The following is a 24,238-nucleotide window of genomic DNA, read 5'->3' as shown; positions in this document are numbered from 1 at the left end:
AGAGGTGGAATAGGGCGAACCATGTCTGTGCTATTTTACTGAGGTCAGAGTGACAGTAGTGTGTGTGTGTGTGTGTGTGTGTGTGTGTGTGTGTGTGTGTGTGTGTGTGTGTGTGTGTGTGTGTGTGTGTGTGTGTGTGTGTGTGTGTGTGTGTGTGTGTGTGTGTGTGTGGCACATTGTAAAAACAATGTGTGATAAGAATGAAGGATCAGATATGACTCTGACATTTATTACAGTGTGAGTTTACTGTAAACCATGTGACCTCTCTCTCTCTCTCTCTCTCTCTCTCTCTAACTATAATTATATGCTCTAATAATGTAATAATAATACATAATAATGTTGACAGAAAGCATGCAGATCCTTCTCTACACATAACATTGTCTGGGACTAACTAAGTCATCTCATGCTAAGTAATGTCATGTTCAAATGACTAAAACACAAGACACTGTCTAATGATGGTGTGACCTCTGACCTCGCTGTTCAATCTTCCAGTCCAGAGAAGTGTCTGTATTAGAGATAGCATCACCTTTGACCCCAGCCTAGAGGAAGCCTTTATGACCATATATGGGCATTCAATACCAACCACTCCTACATACCACCTCAGAGCTGGGCTAATAGAGCACCGAAGTCCTGACGTCACTGCCCTCTACTATCAGTAGAGGGCGCCAGTCCCATGGTTCGTGTATTTTTTTACAAGCATTATCAGTGGCAACGCTGATGACAACTCTTACATTTGTGCATCAGGGGGGCATGGTGGCAAAGTTGGTAGTCCTGTCGCCTCACAGCTAGAAGGTCCTGGGTTCGATTCCCGCTCGGGACGCTGTGTGGAGTTTGCATGTTCTCCCCGTGTCCCCTAGGGTAGGTACCCTCACATGTTCTCCCCGTGTCACCCATAGGGTAGGTACCCTCACATGTTCTCCCTGTGTCCCCATAGGGTAGGTACCCTCACATGTTCTCCCCGTGTCCCCCATAGGGTAGGTACCCTCACATGTTCTCCCCGTGTCCCCATAGGGTAGGTACCCTCACATGTTCTCACTGTGTCCCCCATAGGGTAGGTACCCTCACATGTTCTCCCCGTGTCCCCATAGGGTAGGTACCCTCACATGTTCTCCCCGTGTCCCCATAGGGTAGGTACCCTCACATGTTCTCCCCGTGTCCCCCCTAGGGTAGGTACCCTCACATGTTCTCCCCGTGTCACCCATAGGGTAGGTACCCTCACATGTTCTCCCCATAGGGTAGGTACCCTCACATGTTCTCCCTGTGTCCCCCATAGGGTAGGTACCCTCACAAAAAAAACTAAACTGTCTCCCCCTGGCCAGCCGATGGAGGGGAAAGCAACTGGTTGGAATATCGTGTTCCAACCAGGGAAACTCCCCCCTGTCAGGTGTAAAGGAGCAACTTGGACACTCAGGCATGAAGGAAGCATGAGTTCAAGTCCGTTGCTCTCCCCATGTCCCCCATATATGGGGACTAGGTTGGGGTGACAAATGGGTTACAAAATCGTGGGATAAAAATTATAGACTATATTATGGGTCCATAAAACATTAATTCAGCTCTTTTGAATGCATTAATTGCATACACAATTCGGTGATATATTTTCTGCCTATTCGGGCCGAAACCGAATAGGCCGAAATTGCATTTTTAGCCATTTTCTGCCGAATATTTTCTGCGGCCGAATATTCGGTGCATCACTATTAAATATTAAACCCCTCTAGGGCCAACTACACCTCCTGACATAATGTACCTTATATTATTAAATATTAAACCAACTACACCTCCTGACATAATGTACCTTCAGACCATAACAAAGTCACATACACATGCATCTCATTTTAAACCATTTTATTTAACTACATCAATATTTAATATCAATGCTCAGGTGTCAGGTGTGTGAACTAAACACTAAAATAACTCAGACTTTTTTTCAGCCTTATTTCACATTTATACCAAATGAATGTATTTGAGCTTCAGAATGAGACGACACGGAACAAGGAATCCTGAATTATACCCTGATTGATTGATTGATTGATTGATTGATTGATTGATTGATTGATTGCATGTCAAATAAAGTACAGGTCAAAACAGAAACTGCTAGGAGGATAAAACCTGAAGAAACACTCTAAAGACTTGTTTACATCAGGGTCCTCCATTTTCAATTCATCAAGACGTTTATAAAGACATACAAATACACACGTCTATGAAACAACAGAAATAAAAAATCCTCAAAAACAAAACGTCAATGTAAAAATGTCCCGTACTGTTGGACGGGCCGTTCATAATACAGTCCAGGTATGAAGCCGCGGGCCGTCTAAAGTTAGACCCCGGGCCGCACTTTGGACCCCCTGCAGTCTAGAGTCTGTGTTAGCACGGTGTCACACCTTACCTACGACTTAGTTAAACATTGACCTGCAGTCCTGCACACTGACAGTATACTGCTGTGTGTGTGTGTGTGTGTGTGTGTGTGTGTGTGTGTGTGTGTGTGTGTGTGTGTGTGTGTGTGTGCGCGTGTGTGTGCGTGTGCGTGCGTGTGTGTGTGTGCTGGTTGCAGGTCAATGTATCACATGGTGTCATCATACATAGGTTCTTGTTGCAACAACACCACCTCCAGTATGACAGAACTGTAAGTGTGTTGATTCACAGTCAACTGGAGCGTCTAGACGCCATTTTGTTTTTTTTGCCTCGTCGGATCAAAAGCCTAAAGATTATTGCAGGGTAAGTGATTTTAAACCACACACTATAGCAGGGGTTCCTCAAAGTGGGGTCCGGGGACCCCCAGGGGTCCTTGAGGGAGTTCCAGGGGGTCCGGGGACCCCCAGGGGTCCTTGAGGGAGTTCCAGGGGGTCCCCAGCTAAATGATGTTTGGAACCAAATGGACCCTTATGGGTCTGTTACGTCTGTAACTCTGAGAGTTGAATTAACATTGGTTTTGCAATATAAATTGTGATATATTGACATATATGTCATTAAATGAGGTTCCGTAGACTAATGCATGTCAAACTGGGGGTCCTTGAAATTAAACGGGTTGAGAATCTCTGCTAGAGCCGTAAAAATCTTCTCTCACGGGGGTCCCTGGCATATCTCTTCAAATGGGGGTCCCTGGCATATCTCTTCAAATGGGGGTCCGCGGGGCTAATTAGTGTCAATTTGGGGGTCCTTGAAATGAAATGAAATGAAATGAAATGAAATGAAATCTATATTTACCCAGGGTATCTGGGCTAAGCTCAAGAACTTGTTTCCAGCCAGGCCCTGCTCATAGAACACATTTCATCGTAGTGGTTGATGCCTTGTTCAAGGGCATTTCAGCGGTGGTAATTTTAACGTGTCGGACGGCTGATTCGAACTGGGAACCTTCCGGTATCTAGACCGCGCCGCTATCCGTTCGGCCACCGCTGCCTTGACATGAAAAGGTTTGGGAATCACTGTAGCAATAATCTGTCTAGTCCGGTGTTAAAGGGATAGTTCACCCATTAGAATAATTTATGGAGACACAAAGGAGACTCTTTGTGTCTCCTACCGGAACCACTGCTTCTCATCAAAACGATTGGTTTAGGAATGTGACGAAAACAAACAAACAATAAAATAACCGTGGATTGAAGTCTCCATGGAGGTGAGTAGTCCAAAGACACAGAGTCATTTTGGGGTGAACTGTCCCTTTAGCTGAATTCCAATACCCATAATCTCTGCCACTCGCTCACTGCAGCATGGAAACCATAGATCAGATATTTGTTCATGGTGTGACGCAGTGTGAGCTTGTAGATCTGATATTTCTCCATGTTGTGATGCAGTTGTGTACTATTTTACTGAGGTCAGAGTGACAGTAGTGTGTGTGTGTGTGTGTGTGTGTGTGTGTGTGTGTGTGTGTGTGTGTGTGTGTGTGTGTGTGTGTGTGTGTGTGGCACATTGTAAAAACAATGTGTGATAAGAATGAAGGATCAGATATGACTCTATGACTGAGATAGCATCACCTTTGACCCCAGCCTAGAGGAAGCCTTTATGACCATATATGGTCATTCAATACCAACCACTCCTACATACCATCTCAGAGCTGGGCTAATAGAGCACCGAAGTCCTGACGTCACTGCCCTCTACTATCAGTAGAGGGCGCCAGTCCCATGGTTCGTGTATTCTTTTACAAGCATTATAATCTCCATAGGGGGATTTTAGATCGCCTCATATAAGAACTGTGTTTGAAAAATGAACCGATCACCCCGGCCTTTTCACTCATATGGATATGAAGCATCGACTGAAGGTGGTAATGTACAAATATACCCAAATAGTAACAAAATAAGCGTTAGAAACGAGCCAAACAACCCAGAGACTACATTTCCGGGTAGGCTGCTTCTGCCCGCAGCCCGTCGCACAACAGAAACTGAACGTTAATTACGTTTATTTTATTGATATATAATGTATCGTGGTTAGTACGAGTTTAGTCACCACCAGCTGAGCTTACGTCAACGAGGAATCTCAGGAACGCAATATGTTGACAGCTGGGCGTGACGTATATGCTCAGCGACATTGCATTCATATGTAGTTGCAAGGCTTTTGCGGTCACATTAATTCCATTTTCTCTAGAAACTGGCTGTATCAAATATGAATGGACATCATTAACGACGCACAGCCACTCCCCTGACAGAAACGCCGGGGTGGTCGGTTTATTTTTCAAACACAGTTCTTATATGAAGCGACATAAAATCGCCCTATGGAGATTTCAATACAAATAAAAAAATACACAAACCTGTGTGTTGGTGCCCTCTACTGAAAGTGACGTCAGACTTCGGTGCTCTATAGGAGACATTATACCCACAGACTGGTTGTTAGAGGGTTTCAACAACTAGACATTATACCACAGACTGGTTGTTAGAGGGTTTCAACAACTAGACATTATACCACAGACTGGTTGTTAGAGGGTTTCACTAGACATTATACCACAGACTGGTTGTTAGAGGGTTTCAACAACTAGACATTATACCCACAGACTGGTTGTTAGAGGGTTTCAACAACTAGACATTATACCACAGACTGGTTGTTAGAGGGTTTCAACAACTAGACATTATACCCACAGACTGGTTGTTAGAGGGTTTCACTAGACATTATACCACAGACTGGTTGTTAGAGGGTTTCAACAACTAGACATTATACCCACAGACTGGTTGTTAGAGGGTTTCACTAGACATTATACCCACAGACTGGTTGTTAGAGGGTTTCACTAGACATTAGACCACAGACTGGTTGTTAGAGGGTTTCACCAGACATTATACCACAGACTGGTTGTTAGAGGGTTTCAACTACTAGACATTATACCACAGCCTGGTTGTTAGAGGGTTTCACTAGACATTATACCACAGACTGGTTGTTAGAGGGTTTCACTAGACATTATACCCACAGACTGGTTGTTAGAGGGTTTCAACAACTAGACATTATACCCACAGACTGGTTGTTAGAGGGTTTCAACAACTAGACATTATACCACAGACTGGTTGTTAGAGGGTTTCAACAACTAGACATTATACCACAGACTGGTTGTTAGAGGGTTTCAACAACTAGACATTATACCCACAGACTGGTTGTTAGAGGGTTTCACTAGACATTATACCACAGACTGGTTGTTAGAGGGTTTCAACAACTAGGGATGCCCCAAAAGGAGGCTAAAAGGCTGGCAAATGTATTGTGGTGTCTCCACACCCATAGAGTGCTGAGTGACATGCCTGTTATATCATGAAGACATTATGTCATGATGCTGTGAAAGTAACTGTAGTTTCAGTATATTGTATCATGAAGACATTATGTCATGATGCTGTGAATGTAAGTGTAGTTTCAGTCTATTGTATCATGAAGACATTATGTCATGATGCTGTGAATGTAAGTGTAGTTTCAGTCTATTGTATCATGAAGACATTATGTCATGATCCTGTGAATGTAACTGTAGTTTCAGTCTTAGACAATCTTTTCTCCACTCGGCGTCACATGAGGTGACCACTGTTTGGGTGGTCACCTTATCACCTAAAACTGGAGTATGAATTAATGATAAATGGTGCATTTATATAGCTCAACGGCCCATGTGTACCACCTGGTTTCAATGTTCACATAATGCAGGAGGCAGCAGGACGCGGTCCATGTGTACCACCTGGTTTCAATGTTCACATAGTGCAGGAGGCAGCAGGACGCGGTCCATGTGTACCACCTGGTTTCAATGTGCACATAGTGCAGGAGGCAGCAGGACGCGGTCCATGTGCACCACCTGGTTTCAATGATCACATAATGCAGGAGGCAGCAGGACGCGGTCCATGTGTACCACCTGGTTTCAATGATCACATAATGCAGGAGGCAGCAGGACGCGGTCCATGTGCACCACCTGGTTTCAATGATCACATAATGCAGGAGGCAGCAGGACGCGGTCCATGTGCACCACCTGGTTTCAATGATCACATAATGCAGGAGGCAGCAGGACGCGGTCCATGTGCACCACCTGGTTTCAATGATCACATAATGCAGGAGGCAGCAGGACGCGGTCCATGTGTACCACCTGGTTTCAATGTGCACATAGTGCAGGAGGCAGCAGGACGCGGTCCATGTGTACCACCTGGTTTCAATGATCACATAATGCAGGAGGCAGCAGGACGCGGTCCATGTGCACCACCTGGTTTCAATGTGCACATAGTGCAGGAGGCAGCAGGACGCGGTCCATGTGTACCACCTGGTTTCAATGTTCACATAATGCAGGAGGCAGCAGGACGCGGTCCATGTGCACCACCTGGTTTCAATGTGCACATAATGCAGGAGGCAGCAGGACGTTGCTTTGCTGAAAGCGAGCGCTTCCAAACTCTGATGGCAAGATGGCCGCCGTCTGCAAAAGGTCAAAGTTCAGAGTGTTGCTGAAGAGCCTTTACTGCTCCTATAATACTGGTGTCCTCGTATGCTCTCCTTAGTGTGGACATCAATAAATGGTGTGTGTGTGCGTGTGTGTGTGTGTGTGTGTGTGTGTGTGTGTGTGTGTGTGTGTGTGTGTGTGTGTGTGTGTGTGTGTGTGTGTGTGTGTGTGTGTGTGTGTGTGTGTGTGTGTGTGTGTGACCATAATGCTGCTTGTAAAACAATGTGATAAGAATGAAGGATCAGATATGACTGAGATTTCAACAGCAGTTTACTGTAAACCATGTGACCACAGCAGAAAAAGATGGTTGTCTTTCGATCTGTCTGTCTGTCTGTCTGTCTGTCTGTCTGTCTGTCTGTCTGTCTGTCTGTCTGTCCGTCCCTGATTGATTGAATAGTTTATTAGACAGAAATGCAAACGTCAACAGAGTACAGTCACACACTTGGTCTGACAGGATAGCACAAGAAAAATACCTTGTGGTCTTGTTTCCATTCGGGTCCTATGTATTCAATTCATAAACATGACATGAAAAATAACAACAAGAGGGGTGATTATTTCCTCTTGCCTTTGGCCTGCTGAAAGGCCTGGATGGTTCTGTCCACCCTTTAGTTTGGCCTCTCTCTCTCTCTCTCTCTCTCTCTCGCTCTCTCTAATGTCATGTTCAAATGACTAAAACACAAGACACTGTCTAATGATGGTGTGACCTCTGACCTCGCTGTTCAATCTTCCAGTCCAGAGAAGTGTCTGTATTAGAGATAGCATCACCTTTGACCCCAGCCTAGAGGAAGCCTTTATGATCATATATGGTCATTCAATACCAACCACTCCTACATACCATCTCAGAGCTGGGCTAATAGGAGACATTATAACCACAGAGGGTTAGAGGGTTTCTTTCTTTTCTTGACAGGTTTCCTGAAGAGCAGAGATGAGTCGCCGTGAGGAGAGAGAGGAGGAGGGAGCTGACAAACATCTCATCCACAGAGCAGAGAGGAGTCAGTGTGAGCAGAGAGAGGAGGAGGGAGCTGACAAACATCTCATCCACAGAGCAGAGAGGAGTCAGTGTGAGCAGAGAGAGGAGGAGGGAGCTGACAAACATCTCATCCACAGAGCAGAGAGGAGTCAGTGTGAGCAGAGAGAGGAGGAGGGAGCTGACAAACATCTCATCCACAGAGCAGAGTCTCCACATACAAAGTATGTTAATCCTCCATAACATTTTAGTTTACTTATATAAACCACACTCTTACATTATAATTTCTTATTCATAAATAACAAAAAATCAAAGCTTCTTAAATTTTGGTGGGTGCTCCTGATATTTTTGTCCGGTTCTCCGTTGTGTCGTTATGAGGTGAAATGAAACCAAATATTTGACTCTCTTATACTCTTATAGCTGGATGTAACAATAAGCAATCTGGTTTTCATTCACGTAATAATTGTAGAATATTGTCTATGATTCCAGAAGTCTGTACCACAGAGCAGAGTCTCCAACACCCAACCTTCTGTCTGTGAAGAGTGACAAGTCTAAGGGAAAACCTCCTCACTTCAGTAATGAACCTGGACCTCCAGACAAGTATGTGAATCCTCCTGTACAATAAACACAACACTATGATACAACCTCATAATATCATACTAAGTACATGTTAATTACTAAAGCAACAGTCAACATTTCATAAAGGTGTATTCTCCCTGTCCAATCTTAACTTTAGATTATAAATTACACAATGTGGAGTTCAGAGGTGAAGCTGCACTATACAGACTGACTGCTTGTGTACATGATGTCTATGTAACACACTATGTTAAATCTATCTATTATTTAATTGTATGTTGTGAGGGTAAACCTAATGATTTTACTCTCTTATACGTGTGGCACTTAAGGATACATATTTTTGAACACATGGTAATTTGTGTTATGCGTGTGATAATTGTAACAGTATTTCTCTGATTCCAGACGTCTGTACCACAGAGCAGAGTCTCCAACACCCAGCCTTCTGTCTGTGAAGAGTGACTGGTCTGAAGGAACCCCTCCTGACTTCAGTAATGAACCTGGACCTCCAGATACACAGTATGTCAATCCTCCTGTACAATATACTGTACACAACACTATGACACAACTACGGACCTCAACACACACTGTATGTCAATCATCCTATGCTTAAGATTGGATCTTTAAACCGCTCACACTAGAGGATAATCACGCCCAATATTCACTCTGGCCCTCATTTATCAAAGCGCCGTACGCCAAAATATGGGTGCACGCCGGAAATACCGCAATTTTCGGCATTTATCATTTCCGCAAAACCTTGAACTTGAACGTGAGCCAGGACAAAAATCACGTCAGGTCGGGAGCTGTCGTAGGCTTTGTCCTCAGCTGTTTTTCTGTCTTAGAAAGGCGGAGCAGCATTGTTTGACCAGCTGAGAGGATGCCACAGGCATCTAAACTGATGTATTCACTCCTAAAATGTTAATATAAAACTGTATGTATATGGGCTACATGTAAAAAAAGAAAAAGAAAAGAGGGCGGGCAGCAAGGCAAGCGAGGTGTGAGGAGAGACAGACAGGGTAGGCCTACAACTTAATTCATGCAGGTGTTCGTTCTTTATTTATTTAAGATAGGCTACAACACACCAGTTGGGCTTGCAAATTGCGTGTGCGTGCGTGCGTCTGTGTGTGTGTATGAGGGGGGGGGGGTGTGAGGCGGGCAGCAAGGCAAACGGGGGAAACTTTTTTATTGGCTTTTGGCTTTTCCATCGTGTAACCATGGTATCCATGAGTTGTTTGGTCTTATGACTCGTATTGCAGTTGTGCATGTCGCAAAAACGAGGGCGAGGCTTGATTTCATAGGGCGTGCCAGATTGATTTCAGCCGTCACATTTATCACTGCTAGGAATGAAATTAAGGAACGATCAGCTCGAATTTGGGGCAGATTTTACACTCAATCGATAAATGAGGGCCTCTGGATCTAGGCTGGGGTACGGACGTTTTCAGGCCATGTCCCAATCTGCAATTTGTGAAACATCATGAAAGGAGAGCCCACAGGTCACTAGCTGTTCCTAAACAATTATAACATAATGAAAGGAGAGCCCACAGTTCACTAGCTGTTCCTAAACAATTATAACATCATGAAAGGAGAGCCCACAGTTCACTAGCTGTTCCTAAACAATTATAACATAATGAAAGGAGAGCCCACAGTTCACTAGCTGTTCCTAAACAATTATAACATCATGAAAGGAGAGCCCACAGTTCACTAGCTGTTCCTAAACAATTATAACATCATGAAAGGAGAGCCCACAGTTCACTAGCTGTTCCTAAACAATTATAACATCATGAAAGGGGAGCCCACAGTTCACTAGCTGTTCCTAAACAATTAGCACATAATATACAGAAGCATGATGGTTAGACATTATTATTCTAAACCAACACACAGACAACCAGTTGAAGAAATCACAGAAGGTGGCTTTAACCTTTACTTTTATCGAATATCTAGATAAACAATCATGGTTTTATGGAAGATGCTTCTGAACATGTATTCTATAGTTTGACCACTTCTAAGAAACAGACAGACAGAAGGACAGACGATCGATCAATCTATAGATTGATAGTTTTTTATGTGTCCTGCATCATAAGATGCCCAGCCCACACGACGCTTACAAGACAATCACTAAATGTACAAACACCAACACACCACAAACACAATACATAAACAGTTATGGATCCATTGTTCTCCAACGTAACTGTCACGCCTTCTCTATGAATTTTCCTAAAAACAAAAACATCCAAAACAAATCTGGGTTCTTATCTTGGATTTTTAAAATAAACCATTTCTTACATCATGCTACAGTGGACAGTAAGCTTGTAGAGCTTACATCATGCTACAGTGGACAGTAAGCTTGTAGATCTTACATCATGCTACAGTGGACAGTAAGCTTGTAGATCTTACATCATGCTACAGTGGACAGTAAGCTTGTAGATCTTACATCATGCTACAGTGGACAGTAAGCTTGTAGATCAGCTATTTTCGGTGAGCGATGTGCTTCCAAATAACTGAAATCAGTTGTGGTGACTGAGCACGTTAATCCATGTAGATGTAAAATGGGAGTTTACAACAACAAATATTGAACCAAGTGAATTCACATGATAATTATAGAAACATTTCTATGATTCCAGAAGTCTGTACCACAGAGCAGAGTCTCCAACACCCAGCCTTCTGTCTGTGAAGAGTGACACGTCTAAAGGACATCCTCCTCACTTCAGTAATGAACCTGGACCTCCAGACAAGTATGTGAATCCTCCTGTACAATAAACACAACACTATGATACGACCTCATAATATCATGCTAAGTACATGCTAATTACTAAAGCAACAGACAACATTTCATAAAGGTGTATCCTCCCTGTCCAATCTTAACTATAGATTATAAGTTACACAATGTGGAGTTCAGAGGTTAAGCTGCACTATACAGACTGACTGCTTGTGTACATGATGTCTATGTAACACACTATGTTAAATCTATCTATTATTTAATTGTATGTTGTGAGGGTAAACCTAATGATTTTACTCTCTTATACGTGTGGCACTTAAGGATACATATTTTTGAACACATGGTAATTTGTGTTATGCGTGTGATAATTGTAACAGTATTTCTCTGATTCCAGACGTCTGTACCACAGAGCAGAGTCTCCAACACCCAGCCTTCTGTCTGTGAAGAGTGACTGGTCTGAAGGAACCCCTCCTGACTTCAGTAATGAACCTGGACCTCCAGATACACAGTATGTCAATCCTCCTGTACAATATACTGTACACAACACTATGACACAACTACGGACCTCAACACACACTGTATGTCAATCATCCTATGCTTAAGATTGGATCTTTAAACCGCTCACACTAGAGGATAATCACGCCCAATATTCACTCTGGCCCTCATTTATCAAAGCGGCGTAAGCCAAAATATGGGTGCATGCCGGAATTACCGCAAATTTCGGCATTTATCATTTCCGCAAAACCTTGAACTTGAACGTGAGCCAGGACAAAAATCACGTCAGGTCGGGAGCTGTCGTAGGCTTTGTCCTCAGCTGTTTTTCTGTCGTAGAAAGGCGGAGCAGCATTGTTTGACCAGCTGAGAGGATGCCACAGGCATCTAAACTGATGTATTCACTCCTAAAATGTTAATATAAAACTGTATGTATATGGGCTACATGTAAAAAAAGAAAAAGAAAAGAGGGCGGGCAGCAAGGCAAGCGAGGTGTGAGGAGAAACAGACAGGGTAGGCCTACAACTTAATTCATGCAGGTGTTCGTTCTTTATTTATTTAAGATAGGCTACAACACACCAGTTGGGCTTGCAAATTGCGTGTGCGTTCGTGCGTCTGTGTGTGTGTATGAGGGGGGGGGGGGGGGGGGTGAGGCGGGCAGCAAGGCAAACGGGGGAAACCTTTTTATTGGCTTTTGGCTTTTCCATCGTGTAACCATGGTATCCATGAGTTGTTTGGTCTTATGACTCGTATTGCAGTTGTGCATGTCGCAAAAACGAGGGCGAGGCTTGATTTCATAGGGCGTGGCAGATTGATTTCAGCCGTCACATTTATCACTGCTAGGAATGAAATTAAGGAACGATCAGCTCGAATTTGGGGCAGATTTTACACTCAATCGATAAATGAGGGCCTTGAATCTAGGCTGGGGTACGGACGTTTTCAGGCCATGTCCCAATCTGCAATTTGTGAAACATCATGAAAGGAGAGCCCACAGGTCACTAGCTGTTCCTAAACAATTATAACATAATGAAAGGAGAGCCCACAGTTCACTAGCTGTTCCTAAACAATTATAACATCATGAAAGGAGAGCCCACAGTTCACTAGCTGTTCCTAAACAATTATAACATCATGAAAGGAGAGCCCACAGTTCACTAGCTGTTCCTAAACAATTATAACATCATGAAAGGAGAGCCCACAGTTCACTAGCTGTTCCTAAACAATTAGCACATAATATACAGAAGCATGATGGTTAGACATTATTATTCTAAACCAACACACAGACAACCAGTTGAAGAAATCACAGAAGGTGGCTTTAACCTTTACTTTTATCGAATATCTAGATAAACAATCATGGTTTTATGGAAGATGCTTCTGAACATGTATTCTATAGTTTGACCACTTCTAAGAAACAGACAGACAGAAGGACAGACGATCGATCAATCTATAGATTGATAGTTTTGTATGTGTCCTGCATCATAAGATGCCCAGCCCGCACGACGCTTACAAGACAATCACTAAATGTACAAACACCAACACACCACAAACACAATACATAAACAGTTATGGATCCATTGTTCTCCAACGTAACTGCCACACCTTCTCTATGAACTTTCCTAAAAACAAAAACATCCAAAACAAATCTGGGTTCTTATCTTGGATTTTTCAAATAAACCATTTCTTACATCATGCTACAGTGGACAGTAAGCTTGTAGATCTTACATCATGCTACAGTGGACAGTAAGCTTGTAGATCTTACATCATGCTACAGTGGACAGTAAGCTTGTAGATCTTACATCATGGTACAGTGGACAGTAAGCTTGTAGATCTTACATCATGCTACAGTGGACAGTAAGCTTGTAGATCAGCTATTTTCGGTGAGCGATGTGCTTCCAAATAACAACAATCAGTTGTGGTGACTGAGCACATTAATCCATGTAGATTGAAAATGGGACTTTACAACAACAAATATTGAACCAAGTGAATTCACATGATAATTATAGAAACATTTCTATGATTCCAGAAGTCTGTACCACAGAGCAGAGTCTCCAACACCCAGCCTTCTGTCTGTGAAGAGTGACAAGTCTAAGGGAAAACCTCCTGACTTCAGTAATGAACCTGGACCTCCAGACAAGTATGTGAATCCTCCTGTACAATAAACACAACACTATGATACGACCTCATAATATCATACTAAGTAGATGCTAATTACTAAAGCAACAGACAACATTTCATAAAGGTGTATCCTCCCTGTCCACTCTTAACTATAGATTATAAATTACACAATGTGGAGTTCAGAGGTGAAGCTGCACTATACAGACTGACTGCTTGTGTACATGATGTCTATGTAACACACTATGTTAAATCTATCTATTATTTAATTGTATGTTGTGAGGGTAAACCTCTCTTATACGTGTGGGACTTAAGGATACATATTTTTGAACACATGGTAATTTGTATTATGCGTGTGATAATTGTAACAGTATTTCTCTGATTCCAGACGTCTGTACCACAGAGCAGAGTCTCCAACACCCAGCCTTCTGTCTATGAAGAGTGACACGTCTATGGGAGAACCTATTAACTTCAGTAATGAACCTGGACCTCCAGATACACAGTATGTCAATCCTCCTGTACAATATACTGTACACAACACTATGACACAACTACGGACCTCAACACACACTGTATGTCAATCATCCTATGCTTAAGATTGGATCTTTAAACCGCTCACACTAGACGATAATCACGCCCAATATTCACTCTGGCCCTCATTTATCAAAGCGGCGTAAGCCAAAATATGGGTGCATGCCGGAATTACCGCAAATTTCGGCATTTATCATTTCCGCAAAACCTTGAACTTGAATGTGAGCCAGGACAAAAATCACGTCAGGTCGGGAGCTGTCGTAGGCTTTGTCCTCAGCTGTTTTTCTGTCGTAGAAAGGCGGAGCAGCATTGTTTGACCAGCTGAGAGGATGCCACAGGCATCGAAACTGATGTATTCACTCCTAAAATGTTAATATAAAACTGTATGTATATGGGCTACATGTAAAAAAAGAAAAAGAAAAGAGGGCGGGCAGCAAGGCAAGCGAGGTGTGAGGAGAGACAGACAGGGTAGGCCTACAACTTAATTCATGCAGGTGTTCGTTCTTTATTTATTTAAGATAGGCTACAACACACCAGTTGGGCTTGCAAATTGCGTGTGCGTGCGTGCGTCTGTGTGTGTGTATGAGGGGGGGGGGGGGGGTGTGAGGCGGGCAGCAAGGCAAACGGGGGAAACCTTTTTATTGGCTTTTGGCTTTTCCATCGTGTAACCATGGTATCCATGAGTTGTTTGGTCTTATGACTCGTATTGCAGTTGTGCATGTCGCAAAAACGAGGGCGAGGCTTGATTTCATAGGGCGTGCCAGATTGATTTCAGCCGTCACATTTATCACTGCTAGGAATGAAATTAAGGAACGATCAGCTCGAATTTGGGGCAGATTTTACACTCAATCGATAAATGAGGGCCTCTGGATCTAGGCTGGGGTACGGACGTTTTCAGGCCATGTCCCAATCTGCAATTTGTGAAACATCATGAAAGGAGAGCCCACAGGTCACTAGCTGTTCCTAAACAATTATAACATAATGAAAGGAGAGCCCACAGTTCACTAGCTGTTCCTAAACAATTATAACATCATGAAAGGAGAGCCCACAGTTCACTAGCTGTTCCTAAACAATTATAACATAATGAAAGGAGAGCCCACAGTTCACTAGCTGTTCCTAAACAATTATAACATCATGAAAGGAGAGCCCACAGTTCACTAGCTGTTCCTAAACAATTATAACATCATGAAAGGAGAGCCCACAGTTCACTAGCTGTTCCTAAACAATTATAACATCATGAAAGGGGAGCCCACAGTTCACTAGCTGTTCCTAAACAATTAGCACATAATATACAGAAGCATGATGGTTAGACATTATTATTCTAAACCAACACACAGACAACCAGTTGAAGAAATCACAGAAGGTGGCTTTAACCTTTACTTTTATCGAATATCTAGATAAACAATCATGGTTTTATGGAAGATGCTTCTGAACATGTATTCTATAGTTTGACCACTTCTAAGAAACAGACAGACAGAAGGACAGACGATCGATCAATCTATAGATTGATAGTTTTTTATGTGTCCTGCATCATAAGATGCCCAGCCCACACGACGCTTACAAGACAATCACTTAATGTACAAACACCAACACACCACAAACACAATACATAAACAGTTATGGATCCATTGTTCTCCAACGTAACTGTCACGCCTTCTCTATGAATTTTCCTAAAAACAAAAACATCCAAAACAAATCTGGGTTCTTATCTTGGATTTTTAAAATAAACCATTTCTTACATCATGCTACAGTGGACAGTAAGCTTGTAGAGCTTACATCATGCTACAGTGGACAGTAAGCTTGTAGATCTTACATCATGCTACAGTGGACAGTAAGCTTGTAGATCTTACATCATGCTACAGTGGACAGTAAGCTTGTAGATCAGCTATTTTCGGTGAGCGATGTGCTTCCAAATAACTGAAATCAGTTGTGGTGACTGAGCACGTTAATCCATGTAGATGTAAAATGGGAGTTTACAACAACAAATATTGAACCAAGTGAATTCACATGATAATTATAGAAACATTTCTATGATTCCAGAAGTCTGTACCACAGAGCAGAGTCTCCAACACCCAGCCTTCTGTCTGTGAAGAGTGACACGTCTAAAGGACATCCTCCTCACTTCAGTAATGAACCTGGACCTCCAGACAAGTATGTGAATCCTCCTGTACAATAAACACAACACTATGATACGACCTCATAATATCATACTAAGTACATGCTAATTACTAAAGCAACAGTCAACATTTCATAAAGGTGTATCCTCCCTGTCCAATCTTAACTTTAGATTATAAGTTACACAATGTGGAGTTCAGAGGTGAAGCTGCACTATACAGACTGACTGCTTGTGTACATGATGTCTATGTAACACACTATGTTAAATCTATCTATTATTTAATTGTATGTTGTGAGGGTAAACCTAATGATTTTACTCTCTTATACGTGGGGAACACATGGTAATTTGTGTTATGCGTGTGATAATTGTAACAGTATTTCTCTGATTCCAGACGTCTGTACCACAGAGCAGAGTCTCCAACACCCAGCTACATGTCTATGAAGAGTGACACGTCTATGGGAGAACCTATTAACTTCAGTAATGAACCTGGACCTCCAGATACACAGTATGTCAATCCTCCTGTACAATATACTGTACACAACACTATGACACAACTACGGACCTCAACACACACTGTATGTCAATCATCCTATGCTTAAGATTGGATCTTTAAACCGCTCACACTAGAGGATAATCACGCCCAATATTCACTCTGGCCCTCATTTATCAAAGCGGCGTAAGCCAAAATATGGGTGCACGCCGGAATTACCGCAATTTTCGGCATTTATCATTTCCGCAAAACCTTGAACGTGAGCCAGGACAAAAATCACGTCTGGTCGGGAGCTGTCGTAGGCTTTGTCCACAGCTGTTTTTCTGTCGTAGAAAGGCGGAGCAGCATTGTTTGACCAGCTGAGAGGATGCCACAGGCATCTAAACTGATGTATTCACTCCTAAAATGTTAATATAAAACTGTATGTATATGGGCTACATGTAAAAAAAGAAAAAGAAAAGAGGGCGGGCAGCAAGGCAAGCGAGGTGTGAGGAGAGACAGACAGGGTAGGCCTACAACTTAATTCATGCAGGTGTTCGTTCTTTATTTATTTAAGATAGGCTACAACACACCAGTTGGGCTTGCAAATTGCGTGTGCGTGTGTGCGTCTGTGTGTGTGTATGAGAGGGGGGGGGGTGAGGCGGGCAGCAAGGCAAACGGGGGAAACTTTTTTATTGGCTTTTGGCTTTTCCATCGTGTAACCATGGTATCCATGAGTTGTTTGGTCTTATGACTCGTATTGCAGTTGTGCATGTCGCAAAAACGAGGGCGAGGCTTGATTTCATAGGGCGTGCCAGATTGATTTCAGCCGTCACATTTATCACTGCTAGGAATGAAATTAAGGAACGATCAGCTCGAATTTGGGGCAGATTTTACACTCAATCGATAAATGAGGGCCTTGAATCTAGGCTGGGGTACGGACGTTTTCAGGCCATGTCCCAATCTGCAATTTGTGAAACATCATGAAAGGAGAGCCCACAGTTCACTAGCTGTTCCTAAACAATTATAACATAATGAAAGGAGAGCCCACAGTTCACTAGCTGTTCCTAAACAATTATAACATCATGAAAGGAGAGCCCACAGTTCACTAGCTGTTCCTAAACAATTATAACATCATGAAAGGAGAGCCCACAGTTCACTAGCTGTTCCTAAACAATTATAACATAATGAAAGGAGAGCCCACAGTTCACTAGCTGTTCCTAAACAATTATAACATCATGAAAGGAGAGCCCACAGTTCACTAGCTGTTCCTAAACAATTATAACATCATGAAAGGAGAGCCCACAGTTCACTAGCTGTTCCTAAACAATTATAACATCATGAAAGGAGAGCCCACAGTTCACTAGCTGTTCCTAAACAATTAGCACATAATATACAGAAGCATGATGGTTAGACATTATTATTCTAAACCAACACACAGACAACCAGTTGAAGAAATCACAGAAGGTGGCTTTAACCTTTACTTTTATCGAATATCTAGATAAACAATCATGGTTTTATGGAAGATGCTTCTGAACATGTATTCTATAGTTTGACCACTTCTAAGAAACAGACAGACAGAAGGACAGACGATCGATCAATCTATAGATTGATAGTTTTTTATGTGTCCTGCATCATAAGATGCCCAGCCCACACGACGCTTACAAGACAATCACTAAATGTACAAACACCAACACACCACAAACACAATACATAAACAGTTATGGATCCATTGTTCTCCAACGTAACTGTCACGCCTTCTCTATGAATTTTCCTAAAAACAAAAACATCCAAAACAAATCTGGGTTCTTATCTTGGATTTTTAAAATAAACCATTTCTTACATCATGCTACAGTGGACAGTAAGCTTGTAGAGCTTACATCATGCTACAGTGGACAGTAAGCTTGTAGAGCTTACATCATGCTACAGTGGACAGTAAGCTTGTAGATCTTACATCATGCTACAGTGGACAGTAAGCTTGTAGATCTTACATCATGCTACAGTGGACAGTAAGCTTGTAGATCAGCTATTTTCGGTGAGCGATGTGCTTCCAAATAACTGAAATCAGTTGTGGTGACTGAGCACGTTAATCCATGTAGATGTAAAATGGGAGTTTACAACAACAAATATTGAACCAAGTGAATTCACATGATAATTATAGAAACATGTCTATGATTCCAGACGTCTGTACCACAGAGCAGAGTCTCCAACACCCAGCCTTCTGTCTGTGAAGAGTGACACGTCTAAAGGACATCCTCCTGACTTCAGTAATGAACCTGGACCTCCAGACAAGTATGTGAATCCTCCTGTACAATAAACACAACACTATGATACGACCTCATAATATCATACTAAGTAGATGCTAATTACTAAAGCAACAGACAACATTTCATAAAGGTGTATCCTCCCTGTCCACTCTTAACTATAGATTATAAATTACACAATGTGGAGTTCAGAGGTGAAGCTGCACTATACAGACTGACTGCTTGTGTACATGATGTCTATGTAACACACTATGTTAAATCTATCTATTATTTAATTGTATGTTGTGAGGGTAAACCTAATGATTTTACTCTCTTATACGTGTGGGACTTAAGGATACATATTTTTGAACACATGGTAATTTGTATTATGCGTGTGATAATTGTAACAGTATTTCTCTGATTCCAGACGTCTGTACCACAGAGCAGAGTCTCCAACACCCAGCCTTCTGTCTGTGAAGAGTGACTGGTCTGAAGGAACCCCTCCTGACTTCAGTAATGAACCTGGACCTCCAGATACACAGTATGTCAATCCTCCTGTACAATATACTGTACACAACACTATGACACAACTACGGACCTCAACACACACTGTATGTCAATCATCCTATGCTTAAGATTGGATCTTTAAACCGCTCACACTAGAGGATAATCACGCCCAATATTCACTCTGGCCCTCATTTATCAAAGCGGCGTAAGCCAAAATATGGGTGCATGCCGGAATTACCGCAAATTTCGGCATTTATCATTTCCGCAAAACCTTGAACTTGAACGTGAGCCAGGACAAAAATCACGTCAGGTCGGGAGCTGTCGTAGGCTTTGTCCTCAGCTGTTTTTCTGTCGTAGAAAGGCGGTCATGGCTGAGGGAAGTAGGGGTGCTGGGGGGGCTGTAGCACCCCCTCCCCCCAGGCACAGCCCCCCCTCGAACAGGAGAGAGAAAAAAAAAAAAAGAGATTTAAAATATGCTGTATCACAGTTTTGGCACCTTATCCTGGTTAATTGCCTGTGTCAGTTCGTTCATATATAACTTGCGTGTGGAGAGGGAAAGTAAAGGCCACGTTTGCGCGTGAAAATGCGCGAAAATGCGCGTGCATGGTGCGCGTGCACGCGCATTTTTGCGGCGCGCGCTGTGCGCGCGCACCCCCAGGTGCACGTTCAGCCCCTGCTAGTGTAAAGTACTTCCCGCGGGCCTGAAGGCGGAGCAGCATTGTTTGACCAGCTGAGAGGATGCCACAGGCATCTAAACTGATGTATTCACTCCTAAAATGTTAATATAAAACTGTATGTATATGGGCTACATGTAAAAAAAGAAAAAGAAAAGAGGGCGGGCAGCAAGGCAAGCGAGGCGTGAGGAGAAACAGACAGGGTAGGCCTACAACTTAATTCATGCAGGTGTTCGTTCTTTATTTATTTAAGATAGGCTACAACACACCAGTTGGGCTTGCAAATTGCGTGTGCGTGCGTCTGTGTGTGTGTATGAGAGGGGGGGGGGGGGGGGGGTGAGGCGGGCAGCAAGGCAAACGGGGGAAACTTTTTTATTGGCTTTTGGCTTTTCCATCGTGTAACCATGGTATCCATGAGTTGTTTGGTCTTATGACTCGTATTGCAGTTGTGCATGTCGCAAAAACGAGGGCGAGGCTTGATTTCATAGGGCGTGCCAGATTGATTTCAGACGTCACATTTATCACTGCTAGGAATGAAATTAAGGAACGATCAGCTCGAATTTGGGGCAGATTTTACACTCAATCGATAAATGAGGGCCTTGAATCTAGGCTGGGGTACGGACGTTTTCAGGCCATGTCCCAATCTGCAATTTGTGAAACATCATGAAAGGAGAGCCCACAGTTCACTAGCTGTTCCTAAACAATTATAACATAATGAAAGGAGAGCCCACAGTTCACTAGCTGTTCCTAAACAATTATAACATCATGAAAGGAGAGCCCACAGTTCACTAGCTGTTCCTAAACAATTATAACATCATGAAAGGAGAGCCCACAGTTCACTAGCTGTTCCTAAACAATTATAACATAATGAAAGGAGAGCCCACAGTTCACTAGCTGTTCCTAAACAATTATAACATCATGAAAGGAGAGCCCACAGTTCACTAGCTGTTCCTAAACAATTATAACATCATGAAAGGAGAGCCCACAGTTCACTAACTGTTCCTAAACAATTATAACATCATGAAAGGAGAGCCCACAGTTCACTAGCTGTTCCTAAACAATTAGCACATAATATACAGAAGCATGATGGTTAGACATTATTATTGTAAACCAACACACAGACAACCAGTTGAAGAAATCACAGCCGGTGGCTTTAACCTTTACTTTTATCGAATATCTAGATAAACAATCATGGTTTTATGGAAGATGCTTCTGAACATGTATTCTATAGTTTGACCACTTCTAAGAAACAGACAGACAGAAGGACAGACGATCGATCAATCTATAGATTGATAGTTTTTTATGTGTCCTGCATCATAAGATGCCCAGCCCGCACGACGCTTACAAGACAATCATTAAATGTACAAACACCAACACAACACAAACACAATACATAAACAGTTATGGATCCATTGTTCTCCAACATAACTGCCACGCCTTCTCTATGAATTTTCCTAAAAACAAAAACATCCAAAACAAATCTGTGTTCTTATCTTGGATTTTTAAAATAAACCATTTCTTACATCATGCTACAGTGGACAGTAAGCTTGTAGAGCTTACATCATGGTACAGTGGACAGTAAGCTTGTAGATCTTACATCATGTTACAGTGGACAGTAAGCTTGTGTAGATCTTACATCATGTTACAGTGGACAGTAAGCTTGTAGATCTTACATCATGGTACAGTGGACAGTAAGCTTGTAGATCTTACATCATGCTACAGTGGACAGTAAGCTTGTAGATCTTACATCATGGTACAGGGGACAGTAAGCTTGTAGATCTTACATCATGCTACAGTGGACAGTAAGCTTGTAGATCTTACATCATGCTACAGTGGACAGTAAGCTTGTAGATCTTACATCATGCTACAGTGGACAGTAAGCTTGTAGATCTTGGTACAGTGGACAGTAAGCTTGTAGATCAGCTATTTTCCGTGAGCGATGTGCTTCCAAATAACTGAAATCAGTTGTGGTGACTGAACACGTTAATCCATGTAGATGTAAAATGGGAGTTTACAACAACAAATATTGAACCAAGTGAATTCACATGATAATTCTAGAAACATTTCTCTGATTCCAGAAGTCTGTACCACAGAGCAGAGTCTCCAACACCCAGCCTTCTGTCTGTGAAGAGTGACAAGTCTAAGGGAAAACCTCCTGACTTCAGTAATGAACCTGGACCTCCAGACAAGTATGTGAATCCTCCTGTACAATATACACACTATACAATATACACACTATACAATATACACACCAGGGGCGCATATAGCATTTTTGAGTGGTGCAACCACTCCAAGGAACAGCAATGTCCGTGTTCAACTATGTTTGTTTGTGTGTGTGCGTGTGACTATGTGTGTGACCAGTACCAATGAGCACCAAAAGTGGCGCTGTTGTGCCAGAAACAGAGAGAGAGAGATCGTGTTAGAACCAATAGGAACTGAAATTGGAACGATACAGAGAAGAAATTGGAACGATACAAATTGGAACGATACAGAGAAGAAATTGGAACGATACAAATTGGAACGATACAGAGAAGAAATTGGAACGATACAAATTGGAACGATACAGAGAACTAATAGGAACTGAAATTGGAACAGAAGAAATTGGAACGATACAGAGAACCAATAGAGGGGAGTTGCACCACTCAGTTCACACGGGTGTGATTTTTTAACTGGGGGGGGGACATATTTGGGGTCTATCTGCGCACGCGAAAAATGTCATGCGGAGGGGGGATCCGTGGGAGGGGGGATATCCGTCCCACTTTCTTCTATAATTACGCAGATTTTCCAAGTTTTTTAGTGGATTTCACAGCAAAACACATGCAGCCTATAGGTACATGACTTTTTAATTTGGAGGGGATAATCCCCCCTCCTCATGAAACTCCCCCCCCCCCTATCTGCGCGCCTGATACACACTATACAATATACACTATAAAATGATGAATGTATACACACACACACACACACACACACACACACACACACACACACACACACACACACACACACACACACACACACACACACACACTCTTTATTTCCCAGGAAGTTGGTGGTCTGTATTTTCCTTTTTATGTCAAAGTGAATCAAAGGACACAGTTTGGCAAATATGGCATGCAAGCCTGTATACAATACAATAAGTGTAAACAAAATAGAATTACAAACTGGACCCAATTTGGCTCTGGATCATTGGCAGTATAATCTGCATAGTATGCACAACACTTTATCAATGTGTTTATATCAATCAATCAATACACTTTATCAATGTGTTTATATCAATCAATCAATACACTTTATCAATGTGTTTATATCAATCAATCAATACACTTTATCAATGTGTTTATATCAATCAATCAATACCCACAACATACGGTAGAGGCTCCTTCTAGGGAAAACAACAAAGAGAACCCCTTACGATAAATCCAAAGACAATTACATTCATTGTGAGTTAAAACCAAAACTCACCACAAACAGTGTATGAGGAACGGCCAAACCCACACACTGAGCAAACACTGGTCTCAAAAGCTTCACCTCTTTCCACTGAGAAACACATTAGCAACATTATCAACAAACTTGCAATTTCACACAAACATTAAATGCTATTAATAATGAATGGACAGTGTTTAATGTTTGTGTAAACACAAACATTAAATGTTATTGATAATGAATGGACAGTGTTTAATGTTTGTGTAAACATAAACATTAAAGGCTATTGATAATGAATGGACAGTGTTTAGTGTTTGTGTAAACATAAACATTAAAGGCTATTGATAATGAATGGACAGTGTTTAGTGTTTGTGTAAACATAAACATTAAAGGCTATTGATAATGAATGGACAGTGTTTAATGTTTGTGTAAAACATAAACATTAAAGGCTATTGATAATGAATGGACAGTGTTTAGTGTTTGTGTAAAACACAAACATTGCGTAACACAAACATTGAAGACGAAGGTGAGGACGCAATCTGTGATTGGC

General features: G+C 42.2%; 1 protein-coding gene across 1 annotated transcript; it reads left to right on the top strand.

Annotated features, from left to right (window-relative positions):
* Positions 1 to 3,601: 3,601 nt before the first annotated feature.
* On the top strand, positions 3,602 to 16,248 carry LOC306918848 (uncharacterized protein; the record flags this gene model as incomplete). The annotated part of the gene is made up of 5 exons (XM_079531702.1): positions 3,602 to 3,607; positions 8,797 to 8,927; positions 11,519 to 11,632; positions 14,114 to 14,227; positions 16,215 to 16,248. 5 exons carry the CDS (start codon positions 3,602 to 3,604, stop codon positions 16,246 to 16,248), a joined length of 399 nt encoding a protein of 132 aa, XP_079387828.1.
* Between the last annotated feature and the right edge of the window lie 7,990 nt (positions 16,249 to 24,238).

The sequence above is a fragment of the Electrona antarctica genome, assembly GCF_951216825.1.
Source record: "Electrona antarctica genome assembly, contig: scaffold_94, whole genome shotgun sequence".
NCBI lineage: Eukaryota > Metazoa > Chordata > Actinopteri > Myctophiformes > Myctophidae > Electrona > Electrona antarctica.
This window is presented reverse-complemented; position numbering and strand designations above follow the sequence as displayed.